Here is a 21,565-nt window from a genome sequence, read left to right as displayed (position 1 = left end):
TGAGACAGAGTCTCACTTTGTTGCCCAGGTGGAGTGCAGTGGTGCGATCTGGGCTCCTAGCAACCTCTGCCTCTTGGGTTCAAGTGATTCTTCTGCCTTAGCCTCCCAAGTAGCTGGGATTACAGGCCACAGCACCATGCCCAGCTAATTTTTGTAATTTTAGTAGAGATGGGGTTTTACAGTGATGGCCAGACTGTTAAACTCCTGACCTCAAGTGATCTGCCTGCCTTAGCCTCCCAAAGTGCTGGGATTGTAGGCGTGAGCCACCATGCCCGGCCAATAACTTGTGCTTTTTTGAAGCCAAGAAGTACATGTGTAATTGTAAAAATGATCAAAATATGAGCAGAGTTGTGAAGTTGCTTAAGTATAAATCACTACTTCATGAAAACAAATGCCAAGTCTGTGAAATGCTAATCCTCATTTTTCTAAGACTGAGTGAATGGGCTGCATGAAGTAAACCAACATCATTTCCCATCAAGATTGTGCAGCACACCCTGAACTGTCACATTTCTACCAAATGATACGTGGAAATGCCAGTTCTGTATGCACCATTTTTCATGAGGGTAGTTCTGGAAGTTGTCACTTTTAGAAAGACCAGTTCTTTAAATCTCTGGAACAGGTTAAATGTTTCCTGATTTATGGTTTTCTGGGAGATTTGCATATTTTACCACCAAATAGCAGCAGGGAATCTGAGTGAAATACATGGAAAATTCAGAGATTAGCTTACACCCAAAGTTTTTTATTGAAAACCTCTTGAAACAGGGTGCTGGTTCTGGGGAAAATGGAATTCGTTCACTCCATCCTGTCTCTCCTTCTGCATTGCTGAATGCAACCATAAACCATGGAGAGAATGTGTGGAGCTCTGAAAACTCTGAAATGTAAAAGAGAGCAGGTGAATTAGGAAGGGAGAGTAAAATTAAGTTTTACACAACCAGTGAGAATTTACCATTTTTTGCTTTCAATATTACTTGGCATATACTCAAAGGCACCCAAACCTAGAAGTGAATGCCAAATCTGGACCAAAAGAGCCCCAGAAGAAGTTCTCTTTTTCCAGACTGAGGCACAGCAAAGGGAATTTCTAAAGATAAAAGTGTAGAGAATTCCTCTTATTTCTTTATCTCCTACCATAGCCTCCCAAGCAGTATTGCTACAGAAGCACAGCAATGGCAGCAGTGTCCAGGCAGGTGCCTGAAATGGGAGGGGAACTCTTCCTCTGACCATCACTTTGCTCTCCTCCTGCTGTATTGTCCTGGATGCAGATGCAGTATGTGGCAGAACGGGGAAAATAAAGCCCAAGCCTTCTGGCTGGAGGACCATAAAAGGAAACCCAAGGAGCCAGAAGGTGTTAGGAAAGCCACAGAGAGCAAGGACATCAAGAGTGCACTCCTGAATGCATGTCTGATTTGTGCACATGTGGCTTCAAACCTACACGGCATGCCATAGCCTTTAAGAACTAAGTACAAAGTGGGAGTGGGTGACCACCCAGATCCCAGAAAACTGAATTAATATTGGAACCAATGTCTGAAGGCAGGTTACAAGTTGCAGACTGAACTTAACCTTGTTGATTACCTGCTAATACAAAATAAAACAAAAATCAAGATTCTTTGTAGAATTTAAATAAGACCCCAAATCTCATTACAAAATAAGTAAAATGTACAGAATACAATCCAAATAACTTATTACAAAAATAATTAGGAAAATGTTAACTCAAAGGGAAAAGAGAATTAAAAGGTGGCTAACCACAAAGGACATAGATATTATACATTTAAAGATTTTAAAGTAGCTATTATAAATATGCTTTAAGAAGTAAGGGCAAATACTCTTGAAACAATGAAAAGATGTCTCTGTAAAAAAAATAAAGGACATAAAGATACAAATGGAAATATATATAGTACAGGAAAATTAAAATAGAAAATTTGTCAGATGGGCCAAATAGAATTGCTATGAGAGAAGAAAGTGAACTCATTGCTATGAGTGAACCTGAAGATAGAACAACAGAAATTTTCCTACCTGAAAACTAAACAAAACAAACAAAAATTGAAAGAAAAATGAACAAAGCCATAGGGACCTGCATAATAACATCAAAATGGTCTAGCATTCATATCTTCAGAGTCCCAGAAGTATAGGAGAATAGGACAAGAGTGCATTGGCTTTTTTTGTTTGTTTCTTTCTTGAGACAGGGTGTCACTCTTTTGCCAAGGCTGGAGTGCAGTGTCACAATCTTGGCTTACTGCAGCCTTGACCTCCCAGGCTCAGGTGATCCTCCTACCTCAGCCTCCCAAGTAGCTGGGACTACAGGCATGTACCTGGGACTACTGGCTAATTTTTGTATTTTTTATAGAGATGGAGTTTCGCTGTGTTGCTCAGGCTGGTTTTGAACTCCTGGGCTCAAGTGATCCTTAGCCTCTTATAGTGCTAGACTTATAGGCATGAGCCATTGCACCTGGCCATGCATTATAATATATATTCAGAATTATGTTATTCATATGTGTATGTTGGCAGAGTAAGAATTAGGCCTAGGCAGGTTGTCGTCAGAGGCCATACTCATAACTGTTAACCATTTGCTCTTGATTTCAAGTGATTCTAACTTGTCATTTAAAAACACAGAGAGACCTTGGCAAAATGGCCCTCATCCAGTAATGACTGCTAATCAAGGACAGACCATAGGCAACTATTAATTGTGGTGACTGCAGTTCCATATTTCTCAGGATGTGAATGAAAAGAAATTCAAAAACTATATAGGAAAAGCTTTCTAAACTAGTTCCCGAGATTACCCAAATGGCTGACCTTTTATCAGCCCTTTCATTGATTTAAATGTTTATGCTCCTGGTGCTTTTTGCAAAGCATCTAAAAGTTGTTCTTTGTTGTCATTTTTGTTGAATATGGTCTTAAGCCTTCTGAGTTATAGGAAATTTTAGTTCTAGTTAGAAAGTGATGAGGTTGGATGTTGATAAATGATGACAAATCTGAGTCCTTGTTGCATTTTTCTCCCGGTCCTATACTGCTGTAGTCTAACTTACTGTCCCTTTATATCCAGTTACCAGTACACCAAGAAATAGGATATTTAAACTATATTGTGAGGTCCAGTGTTGAAAACCATGATGTTAGGATTCTCCAAGAAAGTAAACAGTCCAGTGAGAGATGACTAACCACATAGTCTTAAACTTAGATTCAATTTGGAACCTAACCAGCAGGAACAGAAAAACAAAACATTAAAATTAATCAGATTTGGGCATCTGTGGGCACAGACAAAAGAGAAGGAACAAAGCAGGAGCTTCAGTGATCCCACAATAGAAACTGAGAGTGTAATGGATGAGGAGAAGGAATCCTGGGTTGTCACTGTGGATGAGAGTGTGGCGATTCCTCAAAGACCTAGAACCAGAAATACCATTTGACCCAGCAATCTGATTACTGCGTATGTACCCAAAGGAATATAAATCATTCTATCATAAAGACATATGCACACGTATGTTCATTACAGCACTATTCACAATAATAAAGACATGGAGTCAACCCAAATGCCCATCAGTTGATAGACTGGATAAAGAAAATGTGGTACATATACACCATGGAATACTATGCAGCCATAGAATGGAACGAGATCACATCCTTCACAGGGACATGGATGGCACTGGAAGCCATCATTCTCAGCAAACTAATGCAGGAACAGAAAACCAAACACCACATGTTCTCACTCGTAAGTGGGAGCCGAACAATGAGAACACATGGACACAGGGAGGGGGAAAACACAGACTGGGGCCTGTCAGTAGGGGGATGGGGGAGGGAGAGCACCAGGATAAGTAGCTAAGGCATGCTGGGCTTAATACTTAGGTGATGGGTTGCTAAGTGCAGCAAACCACCCTGGCACACATTTACCTACGTAACAGACCTGCACACCCCACATGTATCCCGGAAATTAAAAAAAAAAAAAATCCTGGATTGTGGAAGGAATATTCAGCTCGTGGAATGCAACATAAAATGACCAAGGCATTTAGATTTAATTCTTAAGATGGCTGTAATGGAGCTACCAGAGCTCAACTGGATGCTAATCACCTCCAAAAGCTATTGCTTGCTTGTTATTGCCATATTTTAGTTTTGGATTTTTAAAAAACTTCTCTTTCCTCAGATGCTTACGTTCTTTCCAACAAGTAATTAGTAGGGTTTCTGGGTGAATCCAATAATCCTATGTTTTCTGCAATCCCTGTGATTGTATTGAAAATCAATTGTATTTAATAATTTGGAAGTACAGCCTTTAAAGTTTTAAAAATTTAGCTACAACTATTTTACATTTCTGAGGCAGTGGCGGTCTTTCATGATATACTGTTTATAATTTATTGGTAATTTTCTGAGCATCTAATTCTGTTTTTTTCTTTTCCTGTTTATTTGTTCTACATATTTCCATTAGCCGAGATTATTTAGACAAAAGAGAGGAGCAAAGGCAAGCAAGAGAAGAAAGGTTTGTGTATTTCTTCTTTCCCATTGTAACAAATGGCATGTGACTTTGCACTGTTAACCTAGCATGCAGAGAGACTGTTGATTAAAATATAACTGCTTCACTTAAAACCTTGCATAGCTGACATTTTGCAGAACAGAGTGTACTAGTTACCTAAATTTTCCAGTAAAAGTTTGGATTTGTCATTTGGTGCCAGCATGGTTAAGTGTGTCTGTTCCTTCAAAATTCTCCTTCAAATGAGCACATTAATGTTAGCATAATTGATATAGGGCGTATATTTGAAATACCCTGCACCACTGCTACTAAGTCCAGAGTAGGTGTTCCTACTACGTGCTTTCATGTCACATGATCAGCACTCCTTCAACAAATATTTTAGTATACACACTGTGCCAGGCAGTGGCTGGGGGCACTAAATATACCTGAGACTCTTTCTGGGTGTGCCTGGTCACTTACCTGTCTCCCTACTGAACTGTACTCAGCTCCTCAATGGCAGGGACAATGCCTGGATTTCCTTTATTTCCCCAGTACCCACCACAGTGCTTGGCATGTAGTTGGGACTTAGGAATAATATATGGAATCAGTAAATCAGTAAATGAACCAGCAACTTTATTTAAAATATTCAAGCTGTTAAGGTACTTTCTTTTTTCATTTTAAAAACTACTTTATTTATGATATAAATCTTTGTGGTTTGTGATGCTAACCAGCAAAGGCATGAATACATTTTTAAATTTCTGTCCACAGAATGGTTATATGCAATTTTGTAAGAAAAACATATATGCGATACATTACTTTATAAGATTAAGAAGTATGTTATTAAAATGTTGCTGTAATATTCAAACCAGCCTAGGTCATATAAAGGAACAGCTCAAAACTCTGGTGTTGATCAATAGTATATTTCAATGGCAACATGCTTCGAATCTCAATAAAAGATACAAAGATGTTCAGTGTCTAATAAATGCAGATAAACAGTGGAAACTGGTTTTACAAGTAGACTGGCAAAAGACAAGTTTTTACCCCCAGCTCTTTACAGCCTGCAGTCGTCCCCTCTACCACCAGGTGGGGTGACTGCATGGAGAGATGGAAAGGCTGATTTTACACTTTCTGTGCTGGAACCAGCCGGGGACCTAACAGTTTCTGGACTGGGCCAGTAAGAAGTAGAGTTGTGCTAATTTTCTAAACACCACCTAAATACATCAGGACAGTCTGAGGCAGGCAAGAGTAGAGACTGCCTATCTTCAATTTAAAAATTAGATGCTTAGATTAGCCTCTTAAAGAAAATGATGGCATTGCTTTGATTCCAACATTCTATTTGATTATTATCATCCTAATAACCAGTTGTGGTGGCAAATCGAGAGTGAAAGATGCTGCTAAAGAAATGGGAAACTTATATTTCTCACTAGTACCTGTTTTTTACATCAGAGGACATCACATATACTTTCACTGAAAATGCTGTTGACTTCCTGCCCAGGCATGAGGAACTCAATTTTATTTTTCAGTTCTCCCCCCAGATTCTGTACTTCTTTGAGCTTTCAACAACTTGACTGTGAGGTTATGTCCACACAGACAAGGCTTGGCAGCTCCTGGGGAGATGGTTTAGGTGCTGTGTCAAGATCTGAACTGGCTCAGGCTGACTTAAAAATGTCCCCAAACCACAGAAGTCCAGCTCTTTCTGGATATTATTTACTGCTCTTTTTTTCCAAACAAGCCTTCACTTATGTCTGGCAAACTTGTAAGAGGAGGTTGCTGCTTCTCCTGTCTCCTCTGGTTCTGCCCTTAGTCTGCTCCCAGGCTGCCCATCAGCCTGAACACAGGAGTGTGCTCTCTAGCCCCACTGTGGGATTCTTCCCTCAAAGACACCTCTCTGTTTACACAGAGGCCTGGGGAAGCAGCCATGCGTTTTCCTTTGGTTTGGCCCAGCCATTTTTCTCGTTTGTTTTCTTCTTGAATAACCTGGTGAAGATGGGAGGGGAAATAGACTTTCATCCCTGTTTCGAAAGCTGTTGAGAGTTCCTAGTAAGCCAGGAAAAAGTAAGATTTCCAAGTGTGATGGAATTTGGAAATGGAAACTAGTAGAGATCAGAGGTGGGAGGGAGTAGAGAAATAAGGAAAAGTAGCTCTTCCAGATAGAGCGATGTGTGTTCATCAAGTCCCTCATCTCTTACCCTTAATGCAAGACTCAGAAAAAGACAGAGTCACAGCAGATGGTTTTTGAGATTTGTATCATGTAACTGTAACAAGATGACTGTCATCTTATTTTAAGGTGTAGTGACCATCTGGATACCTGTTATATTATTTCATATCATCTCACTCCATAATTTCAGACAAACTATGTTATTGGCAATGGTGCAGACCAGGACTAAATTTCTGTTGAGATGCTGCTTCTCATCCTTTTAAGTATTAGAAGAAAGGCTTTATAGGATAATGATTGATTAAAATGACATTCACACATAATTTAAAGGAGAAAAAAGAAGTGTGTGTAGTAAGGAATGAGACCAGGCTGGGGGTATGTTGCGGGGTAGCACAGGAGGATGCTTCAGTTTGGGTTTGTTGGTCTGAGGGAGACAGCAGGGCATGGAGAGGAAAAGGTTTAGAGCAAACAGGGGCTATGCGAACAAAGTGCAACGAAAAGGTTGGAACTGGGCTAGGGTTTTGAAAATTGTGCATGAAAATGATCAATGAAGCAGGAAGAAAGGATTCTGAGCCTTGCTTAGAAGGACTGAGAACAGGGCAGAAGTTAGAGGGAGCCAGATTTTTGCTTAATGTAAATGAGAATTTCCAAATAGAAGTGTGGCAGGAAAAGTCATCAGTAAGTAGGTTTAGGTTAATCTAAAGTCAAGCAGAGTTTCTGTAGGGCCCTGTGAAAAGAGACTGAGCCGCAATACCAGCCCTGCCACTGAGTCCTGGTGGATGTTGGAGTTCATCCCAGTGGTTTATTTGTCTCTCTCTTCCACTGTACTGTGAGCTCTGTGAGGGTGGGATTTTTTCCTTGTTTATTATTAAATCTTGAGTGCCCACTACAGTTCTTAGCACATGACAGGCACTTGACAGATGTTCAATAAATAAATGGAAAGATGAATGAAGAAACAAATGATCTAGGCGGAGGATAAACGGGAATGTTTGGATGAAGGCAGCAAAAGTAGAAAGTCTTTTCTTGGAGCTGTGGTTTGTGGATAGAAACCCTGGTGCTTCCCACAGAGGAGGCTCCGTCGGTCTGCGGATTGAGTGTGACTTCGCGTGGCAGCAGGGATACATGACAGTCATTGCGTGGGCCGGTGGGTCCTCAGATCAAGTACTGTTGGACCCCATAGCACTTACAGTCATTGTTTAGGAGAAGGTCATGACGTAGGTCCAGCTTCCTCCCCAAGAACTGCTGGAGGTTCATGTAGGGCAGGAGGGGTCTCTAAGCTGTAACACCGTAAATGCCTGTGGCATGGCCATCCCCTTGTACCAGCCCACCACCTTCACCACTCTGGCCACTGCGGATGAACACTGCTGATGCTTTTTCAGAAAGGTTTAGTGCTCTTGACCTCCATGCCTCTCTGTCCCTGCCATGTAAAAAAAAATTTTAATTATGATCAAATGTACATCACATGAAATTGACCATCTTAACCATTTTAAATGTGTTTTTCAGTAGCATTAAGTGCATTCACATTGTTGTGTAACGAGTCTCTAGACTCTTCTCATTTTATACAACTGAAACTCTTTCTCCATGAAACCACAACTCACCATCCCTCTACCTCTGCTTCTACCATTTTTGTCTAACACATAAACATCATTTTTCAGGACAATTCAGATTAAACCTTTAACTCTTCCCATGTCTTACGGATCTTCAGTGATGGCATCTGTGAGGCCGAGGGGTGCACAGGAATAGCATTTAAGTCAAATCTATCCGGGCTCTGGGATGAGTGGCCCCTGGAGTCTCCCAGAAAGTGGATTAAACCCTTTGGCTGCCCGCAAGCTCCTGCCTGCCTGGCTGCCCACAGGGAAGTGTGCGGAAGACCAGGACCAGGAATGAGCCAGCAAAAATGAACACAGCAAGTGGGTTGTCCTCCTGGCTGGAAGCTTGTCACAGGGCTTCGTCACCACCACCCACCCCGGACTCATTTGATTTCTTGCCCTGGGATTCTGACCTCCTGAACTCCTGGATCTGTCCAGATTCTCTTATTTGCACTAATTTCTTGTCTGCCCCTTTACCCTGTTGCAGCAGCGTGGGAATACCTGTGCTCACAACTCCTCCTGGACTTAGGCATTCCTGGCCTTGAACTTGCCACCATCCCATTTAACACATACCTGCTGGAGGCCCTGCCTCTTACCCTTAAAACTGTTTTCTTTCAAGGTTGTTGTTACTTCCACAGCCAAGTGGCTTTTTCTTGCTGGCCTGAATTAAGTCCAGAAACATGTTCCTTTTGTTGCCTCTCTTATCCCTCAAGAGGTGGTGCTGTTGGCCAAGCTTCAAGTGTTTGTATCTACATACGCACTCACTACACACCTTTTATCAGAGATTCACCGTGAATGCAAGCTCATTCCCCACAAAAATGAAATGGGATGCATTCGCCCCCTCGGCATCCTGGGCTTCAGGTGGGCCTCTGCAGGTGGGGTGCCACTCTGCAGGCTTTTCCCTGCAGGCTCCGCCTGCTTTCCATCAACCCATAAATGCAAGGCACTGAGGGAAAGAACAAAGGATGGTAATCATCCTGTTCACGAAAATCCTAGTATCTGCTTTTTGAAAGCAGACGTACACATGTGAAAAGATGACTAAATATGTCAGGCAGTAAATGCAAAATGCCATCTGAGTTGAAGGGACTACATATCCGACATGAGTTCAGAGGCAAGGCCAAGATCACTTCCACCTGTGGTGGTCAAGGCAGGCCTCCTGGAGGGAGATGCGCATGCAAGCCTGGTCCGAAGGGTGGACTGCCTTTGGGCTGGCAGGGAGAAGGGGTGAGGATTACAGATGGGGAAACCACACCCACCTTGAAGATGGGATGCAAAAAGTGCATGCTTTTTAACTGCATTGTTTTAAAATATTTTAAATATGTGCTCTGCTTTATCTGGGTAAATGAAGAACACCCTGTCTAATGCCCATTGTGAGGAACTGAAGCAGTGAATTGGATAGATGCAAAGTGAGGGTCTTGAGTAAGCTGTTCCAAAGTTTAGTGGTGGGTAAGATAGTAAGTAACCTGCTGAATGCATAAATTTATTTCTGAAAAAGATAATGGTGAGTAAAATTAGCAGACATCTGGAAGAGGCACACATTTCAAAGTTATTTTGGTCTGATCTATAAAGTGCACTATGAGGAATATGATTGGTAGCTGGTCTTAATAAACAGTTAGTGGGTTCTGCCTGCCTGAAATGCAAAACAGATGTATCTTTGTTCTTTTAAACTGACTTTGATGAATAAACTATATGTGACGTCAGGTTCAAGCTATTGGATGTCTGATTCCTACTCAGAAATATTTTAGAATATAAAAAAAGTTTCCATGGTCAGCACTGAGAGAACAAAGTAAATTCCAGTTGCATTGCTGTTAGCACTGAAGCAGGTTCAGAAATTCAGAGAGGCAGGCCTTCATCCAAGCAACCCCGTTTGGTATTTGGGGGGCATTTTTTTTCTTTCTGCCACACCAAGCCACCCACCCATTTCACAGCTGTGAGCTCTGAGGGGTTTGATTTTCAGCCATCGCTCTTGTGGCTTTTTGGTGGTGGTTTTTGCTGTTTTGCTTGTTTACAGATGTTCCCTAAAAGAGCAAGATAGGATTCTGCAGCAGTGATCCAATATCTACGGGCTGTGTGATGCTGCCATTTCCCCCAGTTTGCTTGGTTATGAGTGATGTGGGATTTTTAATCATTAGCATCTTGGCTTTGCTGGGTGTTTTTGGCAGGCTGACCCTCCAGCCAGCCCTGCACTGTGCTGTGTGCATCAGGAAACCGGCTCATTCTGCAGGTGTTTCATCCATAAACAAGCATCAGCCACGGGCTCCTCTTTCGTTTGACGGAAACCCTTTGGAATTTAACTTTCAGATACAAATACTTGGAACAGTTGGCAGCTGAGGAACACGAGAAGGAGCTGAGAAGCCGGAGTGTGAGCCGGGGCAGAGCCGACCTCTCCTTGGACCTGACCTCGCCGGCAGCCCCAGCCTGCCCAGCTCCTCTGAGCCATAGCCCCTCATCTTTAGACTCTCAAGAGGCTCTCACAGTGTCTCTCTCCTCCCCAGGAACCCCTCACCATCCCCAAGGTGAGTACAGGGAGAGTAGAGGGAAAATGAATGGGTTAACAACAGACAGGCTTCCTTGGGGCAGTAGTGATGATTTCAACCTGCAGACTAATATTGAGACAGCAACTATGGGTACACTTTGTTGACGGGGACTGCGGGTGGTGGTGACTGCAACTGCGTGGTCACTAACAAACTAGACATCTTCAGAGTCTTATATTAAAGTAAAATGATTCATCAAAGTTGTCAGTGTATGGCCATGGAAAAAGAATATGGAAAATAAGCTTTACTTTGACATTTAATCCTAAATACTGGGATATTCATTTAATACTTTATCATTTGGAGATGTGGGTCTGCCCAATCAAGCGACCACATTTGAATGTTCTTACCCGAGGAACTGTTAGTCTGGTTTAAATTAAACTGAAGGAGAATAAAATTAATTACAGCAAGCAAAGAAAAATGTGGACCTAGTGAAAATAGAAGGTAATATTCTTTAGGAAAACAATTCAGATTGTAAAAATTACTGGGACATGGTTGGGTGTGGGTGTGTGGGTGTGTGTGTACGTGCTTATGTACGGACAGGCAAGCTCTCCCAGGAGATACTCTGTCTTCTTCGCTTTATTTGGAGAGGCGCAATGATATTGTACACTGCAGCCTTGAGCATCAGCTGTTTTCCTGCCTGCTCTGCACACTGTGGGTCCGTTTTCTTTCACATTAACACAGGGATGGTTCTCAGGCACCAGCGTTTACACAGTGTGTGTTGATTAACCCTACTGCTAGCACTGTTTGGTTTAGCCAAGTGTTATGGCTTACAGCCTGATGTAGACTTAGCCAATTGAAGACAGCAGAGGCTTTTAATTCTAGGAGAGTTGACTAAATATGGCGTAAAGTTTAATTTAGCAAGGCCAGACTCCATGACCTTAGCAGAACTGGATATAGCGGAACGATATTATCTCTCCAATTCTTTGCTGGCTCTCCAAGCCTTGGCTCATTCTGCTGGACCGGGCTGGCTCCTCCACAGCTTCCCATGACGTCCCGTTACTCCTGATCCCTGAGCCATGGAAGATTGTCCCAGGCAGATGGCTCAGTCATGGATGAGTAATGTCGGTCTTAAAATATTGAGATGCTGAGAGTCAAGACAACAGACTGTCCTATAACTGCCGTGTATTTTCCAAACCCTGCCTCGTATCATTGCTATATATACATTGTGGTATTTCTAGAGGCAATATGAGAGATATCCTCCTGCAGAGTTGTGGTTCAGCACTTTATCCTGGGACTTTTACCTAAAAGTTGTACCTCCAGTCGTTTACAGAATGATTGTCTAAACTGTGAAGTATAGAACAGCCCCAAGCTGAGAGGGAATTGTCAGTATCTGTAAATGTCATTTGTCCTCAAATTTTTAATCTCCTTGATGTTTGTGGCAAAGGACAATTTCTTAAGTGTTTGATTGAATTACAGTTTAACTCGAGACCATTCTAGCCAATGCAAAAGAATATTTCAGCTTCAGTAAGAATACAGAAAATAGTCATTGTGTGTGTGTATATGTGTAGTATGCATTTGGGGAAAATAACTTATGTCAGTGTGCTTTCAAAAGAATATTTGCAGCTGGGTGTGGTGGCTCATGCCTGTAATCCCAGCACTTTGGGAGGCCAAGATGGGTGGATCACCTGAAGTCGGGAGTTTGAGACCAGCCTAACCAACATGGAGAAAACTGGTCTCTACTAAAAAACAAAAACAAAAAAATTTGCCAGGCTTGGTGGCTCATGCCTGTAATCCCAGTTACTCAGAGGCTGACAGGAGAATCGCTTGAACCTGGGAGGTGGAGGTTGCAGTGAGCCAAGATGGTGCCATTGCACTCCAGCCTGGGTGACAGAGCGAGACATCATCTCAAAAATAAATAAATAAATAAATAAATAACATTTGCAAGTGTTATTTTCTCTTCAGAGAAGGGATTAATAGAGACTGAGAGAATGTTTGACCAGAATTACACAATAAATGATAACTGCTTCTCAAAGAGGAATACCGGGCTTGAATCTGCACATAATCAAGAATTCATAAACTAGCATCATTTGATGTTGTTTGCTTTTTTTTCTGGAAAAAAATCAAAAGTACTGGCTCCTGTGAGATCTAGAAGAGCTGTCCATTGTATGTTAAGTAATCAGGATCCAAATCAGCAAGAACAAACAGTCTTCCTTTTCCTGATACGTAATTGATTTATAAAATTGGAAATCGCAAGTGTATGAAAAGATGGTGGTCTCAGAAAGAACCACAGAGGTTTCCTTTTGCTTTGTAGACATTTGCCCTTATGACAGAAATGCAAAGTTGGCATAACCGAGTTGTTCTCAGCCTAGTTTATTCTTTGAAGCATTCTGTTAGCATCCAATTAATAGTATATTCTTTTTACCAAGTCCCATTTTCAAATGTCCAAAAGTAACCTTTTGCTTATCCCTAGTATTTCCAGTATCCCAACATCTGGAGGAAGAATTAAAAATATAATCACACATCCAGATGTTGGTCCTGCACCAACACCTGGCATGATGTCCAAACGTGCCAGGGATTGCCTTGCTTTTTCACTCTTTATCCTTGTGGGATCATGCGATCATAATACGCTTTACAGTTTGGCAGTGCTCTGTCCCTTTTTCTCAAACGTATCTCGGTAGGTAGGGGAGATGTTATTATCCATGTTTTACTGAGGCCCAAATAGATGGAAAGCTGTGCTTCAGACCATCCTGGCACAGTGCTGGGAGTGTAATTAGTGTTCTGATGCCCATCTCAGCCATTTGTCATGGAGTCATGGCTCTACCATGTTTGCATTGCTGTTCATATTAATGCCACACCATCCCTTTGCTAACCCTCTCACCAATATCTGCAAAAATTGCAGCCTACATTTCAGAATTATGTTTACAAGAAAAGGAAAAAGTAATATTTGTTATTGACTTTTCTATGCCTCAGGAGTACAGGTCCCTTTATGGGTTCTTTCTTTTATAACTCCTGTTCCAGATTCTGAAGAACTTTCAAAAGAATAAGATACGAAAACATTAAAAACTCCTTTTCCTTTTGTCTTACAAAACGTACTTTTTAAAAGGGAAAAGCTAGTGATAAATACTAGTAGCATGATATGCCATCTAGTGAGATCTCTCAGTCAAAAGCTTTCCCAACTAAATCTGCTATAACTTGTGTATGAATGATACCACTAACCCCCACCACCAAGTCAGTATATACTTGAATTATTTTTCTGTCTGACCCTCTTGTGGCTTAGCAGATGTATGTCCCTATACTGCCTAGACTTGGTGATGATGGTCTAAGTATTTTCCTTTTTTCTAAAAGTACCAGCCCAAGGGAGGGAAAGGCATATATATATGTGTTCCCATTTGCACTGTGTTGGAATTAATGAAGGCAATCAGCCCAAAGTTTGGACAAACATGGAAAGGCATCTCTTCGTTCATTGCTTTGATATCCTTTCCTTATTTTCACTGATCCCTGGGGGTAGACATCAGAATATCTACTTAGTAAGTTTATTTCCTGTTAATTTTAGAAACTCATAGATGATTCTGAAAGCACCTAAGTGATTCTCATTATCAGAAAAGGTACAGTGTTCTTATTAGGATAGAGTTCTTCAACATAATTCTTGAGAAAGTTACTCTGAGGATGAAAAATAGTAATAATAATCTGTGTACCCACAAGTAAAGTCAAGATAGCCAAGTAACCTCTTATCCCAATTTGTGTCAGATCCAGGTAACCTATTTCATGGAAACAGAGTACAGAGTAACTACTCATCTGAAAACCAGATATTGATGGTGGTCCCTGGAGGGTGTCCCAGGGTTGAGCTGCCTTCTCTGGAGAGCTAGAACTATGCTCCCTCCTTGCTCCCTCTTGTACACGAGTCCCTCCTGAGGCCAGATGGAGATAAATGACATTTCCCAGTGGAAGGAAGCAGCTGTCAAGAATTTAGAAGTGGCTTTTACCCACTAACCTAGCCAGGAAAGCAAAATTGTGTCTACATTATTTTATTATGAGCTTGATACTCTCCATATTGCATACAGAGATAATACATCAGAGATCCATTTGAAAATCATGCCACACTGTATTATTTTTATTTATGTCAGGGAAAAATATGTTTGACAGTGATTTTTTTCTCTACCTGTAATTGGATTCCAGGGTATTTCCAAATGTCTGATTGTTTGGCCCTGGAGATATATATGGCCTATATGGCCATGGCCTACTCACCAGTAGCACTTACATAAATTATTGACAAAGGTTAACAATACTTCCTGTCACAGATCCAGGCATTTAAAGTATGGGTAAATATGGTGATTCCTGTAGCCTCCTGATCCTCAAACCTGGAAATAAAATTTAGACATAGAGTATCATGAAATGTTTCGTTTGTCTAAATGATTTTTCCTGTGGGCATCCATTTGTCATTTTTGGCTGTCATCATTATTAGCGTTGACTGCCTTTGTCATCTTCGTTGTGTAAGATGTTTTGAGTCTCCTTCAGGTGTAGGCACTCTCTGAGGTTATCTAATCCACACAGCAGAAATCAGAAACATCTGGTGTCCTATTTCCAACTGGCACAGTAGCAATGGAATATCGTCCATCATCAGCCTAACACTGCATGCTACTTCTCTTGCATAAACCTTTTGGATGCCTCCAGTTCAGTGTTTCATGAATTGGCAGGAAACTAGATTCCTTGTGGTTCTATGACTCAGGGCTACCCCACTCCCTGCCTCACCTGACTGCTGCTACTTGATGCCATTTTGTCAATTGGACAAAATCTTTCATCAATTCTACCCAAGGCCGAGGCCCTACCTGCTACACCTGCTGTGGGCAGCCTTTGCGAGTCATCAAGTTTTTCTGCCTTGCCATTTCTTAGTCTCTAAAAATTTCCCTTTTTCTCCTCATAGAAGTGACCTTTGTCTGCAGTGTGTCTTCTTGCATCATATTTGGAAACATTAATCAGGATTGAATCCTTCTGAAGTAGACAAGGTATAAACCTTAAGTAAAGATAGGCATATAATAGCACTGGGAAAGGTGGTAAAGAAGAGCATTATTTATAAGGCAAGAGGATAGCTTGAACCCAGGAGTTCAAGGCTATGGTGAGCTATGGTCTTGCCACAGCCTGGGTAACAGAGCAAGACCCCAACTCCAAAAAAAAAAAAGAGAAGGGGAGGTGGATATTACCTGATCAAAATGATTATTTCCTAGGCAGCTATTAGGTGTCAAGAGCTGTGAAGGGACTGAAACATTACCCTAATTGTAAGTTAATATGCTGCCCTGCCACAATTCCGTGGATGCTGGCAGAAGACACAAAATTCCTGGGTCAGAGACAAAGGACTTCATTACTTCTAGTGATAGCAATAGCCAGAGTGTCAACATTTGTGCCATTTCCCCAAGCCCCAGTTCCCGCAGGGTGATGTGAATAGGGCCCAGTAAAACCTGCAGGCACATTGTGCGGAAAGGAACCCTGAGCCTTGGGGACCTGAACTCTTTTATAATGGGCGGTAAACGTGCTTTCCGTTTGTCCCAGAGGGAGACATTGTCTTTATTACAGGGGGCAATAAACCAACTACATCTTTGCTCTAGAGAGACCCTCTTTCTGTCTTCTAAGGCTCTTTGCTGTGCACACATCCTTAGAAAGATAGTGCAGAAAAAAGGCTATCAGTGCCTTTGCTTGCAAGACTGAAGAAACACGGGAGAGCTGTAGAGAATTGTTTCCCAATATTAGATTATAATGGTTTTAAATCAACCTTTACTATGAAATTTGTATCCTAAAGTCTGTTTAGTGTAAACAAAAAAATTCAAGTTTTGAACAGCAATTAGCTTGTTCTTATTTAAACAAAAAGTAAGTGCCTTGGGAGCTGCAAGACCCCGCCTTGAGCAGGCGCTTGGGATGAACAAGTTTGCTGCATCTGGAGACACTCACAGAGAATCTGGGTTGTTGGCTGGGTGAGACATCAGCGCCTTTCATCCCAGGTGGGAGCCTTGGGTCAGTGCTTCCAGGTGCAGTCAGGAGGCTCCACGTATTAGGACAATGAGGATTCTTGAGCCACAGTGGCACTTTGAATTTCCACACAAGGACTGAGACCGATGAAATTAGCAAAGGAGAATAACTCTGGAGCTCCTTCTAGCATCCTTGTCCATCCTCAATTTCTTAATCACTACTCTGCCATCTCCACCACTCCCACTTTCCCTCCAGCAGCCCTGCTTTCCCCCATCCATCTTTGGAACACATTTGTTCAAAATAAGACAACACCTGCAGTATAGCAAGACACACTCGCATTGATTTTCTGGTAGCTGAAATACACTTTTTCAGGAGAACCTCTGGGTTCAGTGACTATGTGGTGTGTCTTGTCTGCCTCTGGACGTGATGTGCATCTTTGGAGCCTTTTGAAGTTGTGACTTCTGTGAGAAGGCTGCCTCTGCCACATACATCAGGAAGTTCAAGTCACTTTTGGTTGACTTTCTGGATCCATCCCCCTCTGGATGCCTCTGTGTCCTCTAGATAATCTCCAGGCCAAACAGGATAGTTGCCTTTTGCGTCGTGTACATTTCTCATTGTTTTCTCACCATTTCATCTCAGTCTTTTCTCATCGTTTGGTTGCAATCCTCTCATGGACTCCTCTTCTGCCTTTTTACTAAGTGGTGGGTTTTTCTGAAGTTCCTTCCCAGCTCCCCTCTCTTTTCATGCCACATCCTGTCACTGGCCCCTCGCAGTCCACCTGTGATTTTTACCTACCTCCCATACGCTTTAAATTCCCGAGGTTTGTGCCGCCAGCCTTGGCCTCCCTGAGCTCAGGGTGTGTGTATTGCACTTCCCCAGCCATCTCCACTGAATGCCCCTCCGACCCTTCAGACCCACCAGGTGCCAGGCTGAGGGCTGTTCAGATGGGAGGTGATGTCTGTCTCTCATCCAGAAACCCCCACCCCAAACCTGTTTGTATTTTCTAGGCCCCACCTGGGTAAGGCCATCTCTCTTGGCCCAATCATTGAAGCTGGAACATACATATAATTTTTTATTCCTCCTTCAACACTCACCTTATATCCAATCAATCCCCAAGTGTCTGTTGTGTTGTTTTCTCTCAAATCAGCCCTCTTTCTTTTCTCTTCATTGCCGGTGCCTTAGGCCTGGCCTCAACCATCTCTGATCTGGGCCATTTCAATCACTTCTGATAGGTCTCACTTCTTCCAGGTTCTTCTCAGCAACCCAATTAAAAACAAAGATCTGTGTACCTTTTCTTAAAATTATCAGGTGGCTCTCCATGATCTGCCACATAAATTCAGATCTTACGTGATATTCAAGACTGTTTGTTACTCATACCAACCACCACAGCCACCCCCCAACAAATGTTACGCTCCATCCACACCAAACCACAATCAGTACCTGAAAATGCCATGCTCTGTGCTTGGAGTGCACTCTTTCATTGGGTGCCCCCTGGACTGTTCATCAAGCTGAGGCACCTTCTCTTCTCTAAAGCCTTCCTTGGTTCCTCTCTCATGTTTCCCTTGCATCTTGTGCACAGTTGGGATGCAGGGCTTACCTCACTGTCCATGTGATAATTTGTTCCTCCCAAGCGTCTGTGTGCGCGTAGGGCAGGGCACGTGCCTGTGCCCACCTTTGTTATTCCCAGTGCTTGGAGCAGAACAGGCATTCAGTACATGGGTTATGAGTTGGCAAATATTCAAGCATGACAAAAGAAAGCAGACACACGAATCTGCAGAGACAGCTGTTTCCTGTGTACCCAGGAAGAAATGTATTACATGAGCCATGGGTGGAGGACACATCTTTGACTATGCAGGCCACTCCATAAGGACTGAGTAAATGATGTTGGTGTAATTAATAGAGAGGAAACTTTTACAGAGAGTTGACATATCTGGGCCATTTCTTTCTGAGGATCTAACTTTAATAGAATGGTCACACTATATGTCATCAATGTGAGAATAATTGAACCTGCAATTGTCTTCTTTTTTATTCTATATGATACTACAGTGGCGTTATATACATATTAAGCAAGTGAACTCTATCAGAAGCGTAATCTGAGGGGCAAGAGAGTGGGAAGTGGAAATTCTAATTTAAATAGTGCTTTAAATCCTGTCTAATATTCATATCAAGTGTATGTCCCTGAGGGAGCATGACCACAAGGAACATGGATCTTTTCTTCTTTTCCTTGAACCATTCCTGATTCCAACATGCCCCTTGTAGTATGAACAATTTGCTGCTTTAGAGTTTACAGATTTGTATTTGGGGGTAATATGGCCCATGAATGCAATCCCAGCACTTAAGGTGTTCCACTGACACTGAATTAAAACCGTGATTGTTGAAACTATGGGGAAGTTATGGGATCTATAAGGTGGCACTGTCCAAAGGGACTTTTGAAGGTAATTTTGACTCTACGTGGTCAAAATTGTTCAGGTCAAACAGGTTCAGGCCTAAGTCATCTCTGAAGATGAAAACTATCCATCTTCAGAGGGGCTTAGGTCTGAAGCTCTTTGGAAAACCAAACTCTGAAACTTGAGGACAAAACATGGCTTAACTTTTAAGGCATAAAAATTAGGCAATTGAATCAGTATTTTGCAAGTGATGAGCTGTTTCTTTTGTGAGGCTTGAGTAGAGTTTCTTTTGTGAAGCTGAGTTTGTGCCTATCGTCGTGCAACTATTCCTGTAGAGCAGTGATTCTCAACCAGGGGTGAGTTTGCTCTTCTGGGGGACATTTGGCAGTGTCTGGAGACATTTTCAGTTGCCACAATAGCAGAGGAGAAGTGGAGGGTTGGTGCTGAAGTCTCTAGTGAGTAGAAACCAGGGATTCTGCTAAACATGCTACAGCTCATGAGGTGGTCTCCCAGAAGAAGGAGTTATTCAACCTAGAATACCCGGGTAGCTAGGCTGAGAAACCTTGCTCTACAGTGAATCCAAGTGAACAACCTAGCAAGAACTGGTCTAACACCAAGGGTAAAGTCTAAAGGATTTTCAAAGTTGTAAGCTTTTTTCTCTTGGGACCTTTTTCAGATTTCTGTGATTAGAGCACACGTCTGTAGTCAGTCAATCGTGTTAGTTATTAGCTCTGAGCTGGGGAGGTCCCTGGAATCTACACAGTTTGGAGCAACTATTATAGAACTGGCTGGCCCAGCCCTTGGTTTCATAAGACCTGCCAGAAAGCCAAGTCCCGGCAAAGTCATCAAGACACTACCACAGATTGAAATCAACTGAAGCCACCCAGAGATGTATCAAGTTCAAAACTCTACCATCAATTTATCTCTTCAAAGAAAAATTGCATGACCAGAAATTCTAATTGGGCACTCTAAACTCAGCTGTGAGGGACATGGATGAAAGCAGAATTGAAACATTCCTGCCGTGTGTGTGTGTGTGTGTGTGTGTGTGTGTGTGTGTGTGTGTGCGCGCATGCGCATGTTCAGGAATGATTAGATCTTTCTCCTTGATTGCTTAAGTCACCACCACACAGTATAACCCTGTGATTAACAGCCCAAGCTTTGTAGTCCAGCTGATCCAGGTTCAAATCCAAGCTCTGTTAGCATGAGCTCTGCTTAGCAGTGAGGTCCTGTTGGTCAGAGGATTGCTGAAGATATTCAGTGAAGGGACTGTTTACAGAGGTATAGGGAGGTCATGAGACCATCAAAATGTGGTGATGCTTCACCCAGAGACTAGCAGTCGTGGGACATTGTTCCCACCTTCAGGCCTGAAGGAACTTGATGAATGACTAGGACTTGGTAAGAGCTGTGGCCAGAGGAGAGAGACCAAGGGACAGAAACAGTGGCCTGACAACCTCTGCCAAACTAGGGCCCTACGTGAAGGAAGCAGGGGTGTTAATATCCCAGCTTCCTTCTTCCTACCTTTGCTAGAACCTCCAGGGGCTGAGCCAGGGAGAGGGAGAGCAAATACAGGTGGTGTTCTCTGCGGGGGTCAGCATCCTCAGGCGCAGAGCAGAACAGAGCATGGATCAAACAGTCAGAGAGTAGCCAGCCTGCTGTGTAGCTCTGGGCAAGTTGCTTAACCTCTCTGAACGTGTTTCCTTATTTCTTACATGGGGACATCAATCTTCACTTCATATTGTAGGTATGGGAACTAAAGATGATGTAATATGATTCCTAGCACAGCACCCGGGTATAGAAGGTGCTCAATATGTAGTGAGTTTGATTTTTACTGCACTAGGCAAGCAGGACCTGATGTCCAGTGAGGTTTTGGGGACCAGATGGGGAGTTGATGTTGGGATTTGGGAGGGAGAAAGAAAACGAGATTGTGTGAGTGAGCGATGGTCTGCCCTGGCTGACTTTGCACAGGGACCAGCTGGCTGAAGTCCTCAGGCTGACTCGTTCCTCATTTCTCTCCCCATTTTGTGATCTGCCTGAGGAAAGCATGGTCACATTCTCCATCTGATGGGGCAGCCTTTACATTCTCATACCTAAGACAAGCACTTAGCTTCTCCCCCATGCCGTGGGGTTCTCATGTTGATGGATTCCCATCCTGGTTTCCCAGCTTCTCTCACTCCAGTAATATCTGTTTCTTTGGGGTGAAGAATTCCTTTTAGTGGCTGTGTTCTGGTTATGGGTTCTTCCCTACAAGCTGATGACAGCCTAGTTCCCTGTTATGTCACTTTGAGGATACCCTGGACCCCTTCTTTTCTATTATTTCTTCCTCCTGGCAAAAAGTATCCATTACCTCATCCTTTTATGCAGTTTAGTGTTGATTTTTTTATTTGGCCCTTGTATTCCCCCTACCCCAACCTTCAAATCTAGCTGCAAGCCCTCAGAGCCAGGTCAGCGCAGGCTCTGGCAAAACACATTTTTCTGGTCTTTGCTAAGTGCATCCTGGCAATGCTGAGATCCTATCGGTCTGCACTCTTGGGCTGTGATCCAGGAAGATGGATCCCGGTTTTGGATGCCTGTAATGT

At 42.6% G+C, this 21,565-nt stretch overlaps 1 protein-coding gene across 1 annotated transcript in view; it reads left to right on the top strand.

Annotated features, from left to right (window-relative positions):
- Positions 1-21,565, top strand: part of FHOD3 (formin homology 2 domain containing 3) — a 245,489-nt gene that overhangs the window by 149,187 nt on the left and 74,737 nt on the right. Inside the window, exons 8-9 of the mRNA XM_011943648.1 lie at positions 4,406-4,456; positions 10,472-10,686. Of these exons, the coding sequence (XP_011799038.1) occupies positions 4,406-4,456; positions 10,472-10,686 (266 nt within the window). The remainder of the gene's footprint in view (positions 1-4,405; positions 4,457-10,471; positions 10,687-21,565) is intronic.

The sequence above is a fragment of the Colobus angolensis genome, unplaced genomic scaffold (genome assembly GCF_000951035.1).
Source record: "Colobus angolensis palliatus isolate OR3802 unplaced genomic scaffold, Cang.pa_1.0 Scaffold220, whole genome shotgun sequence".
NCBI lineage: Eukaryota > Metazoa > Chordata > Mammalia > Primates > Cercopithecidae > Colobus > Colobus angolensis.
The sequence above is the reverse complement of the archived record's forward strand: the minus strand, read 5'-3'. Positions and strand labels throughout refer to the sequence as shown.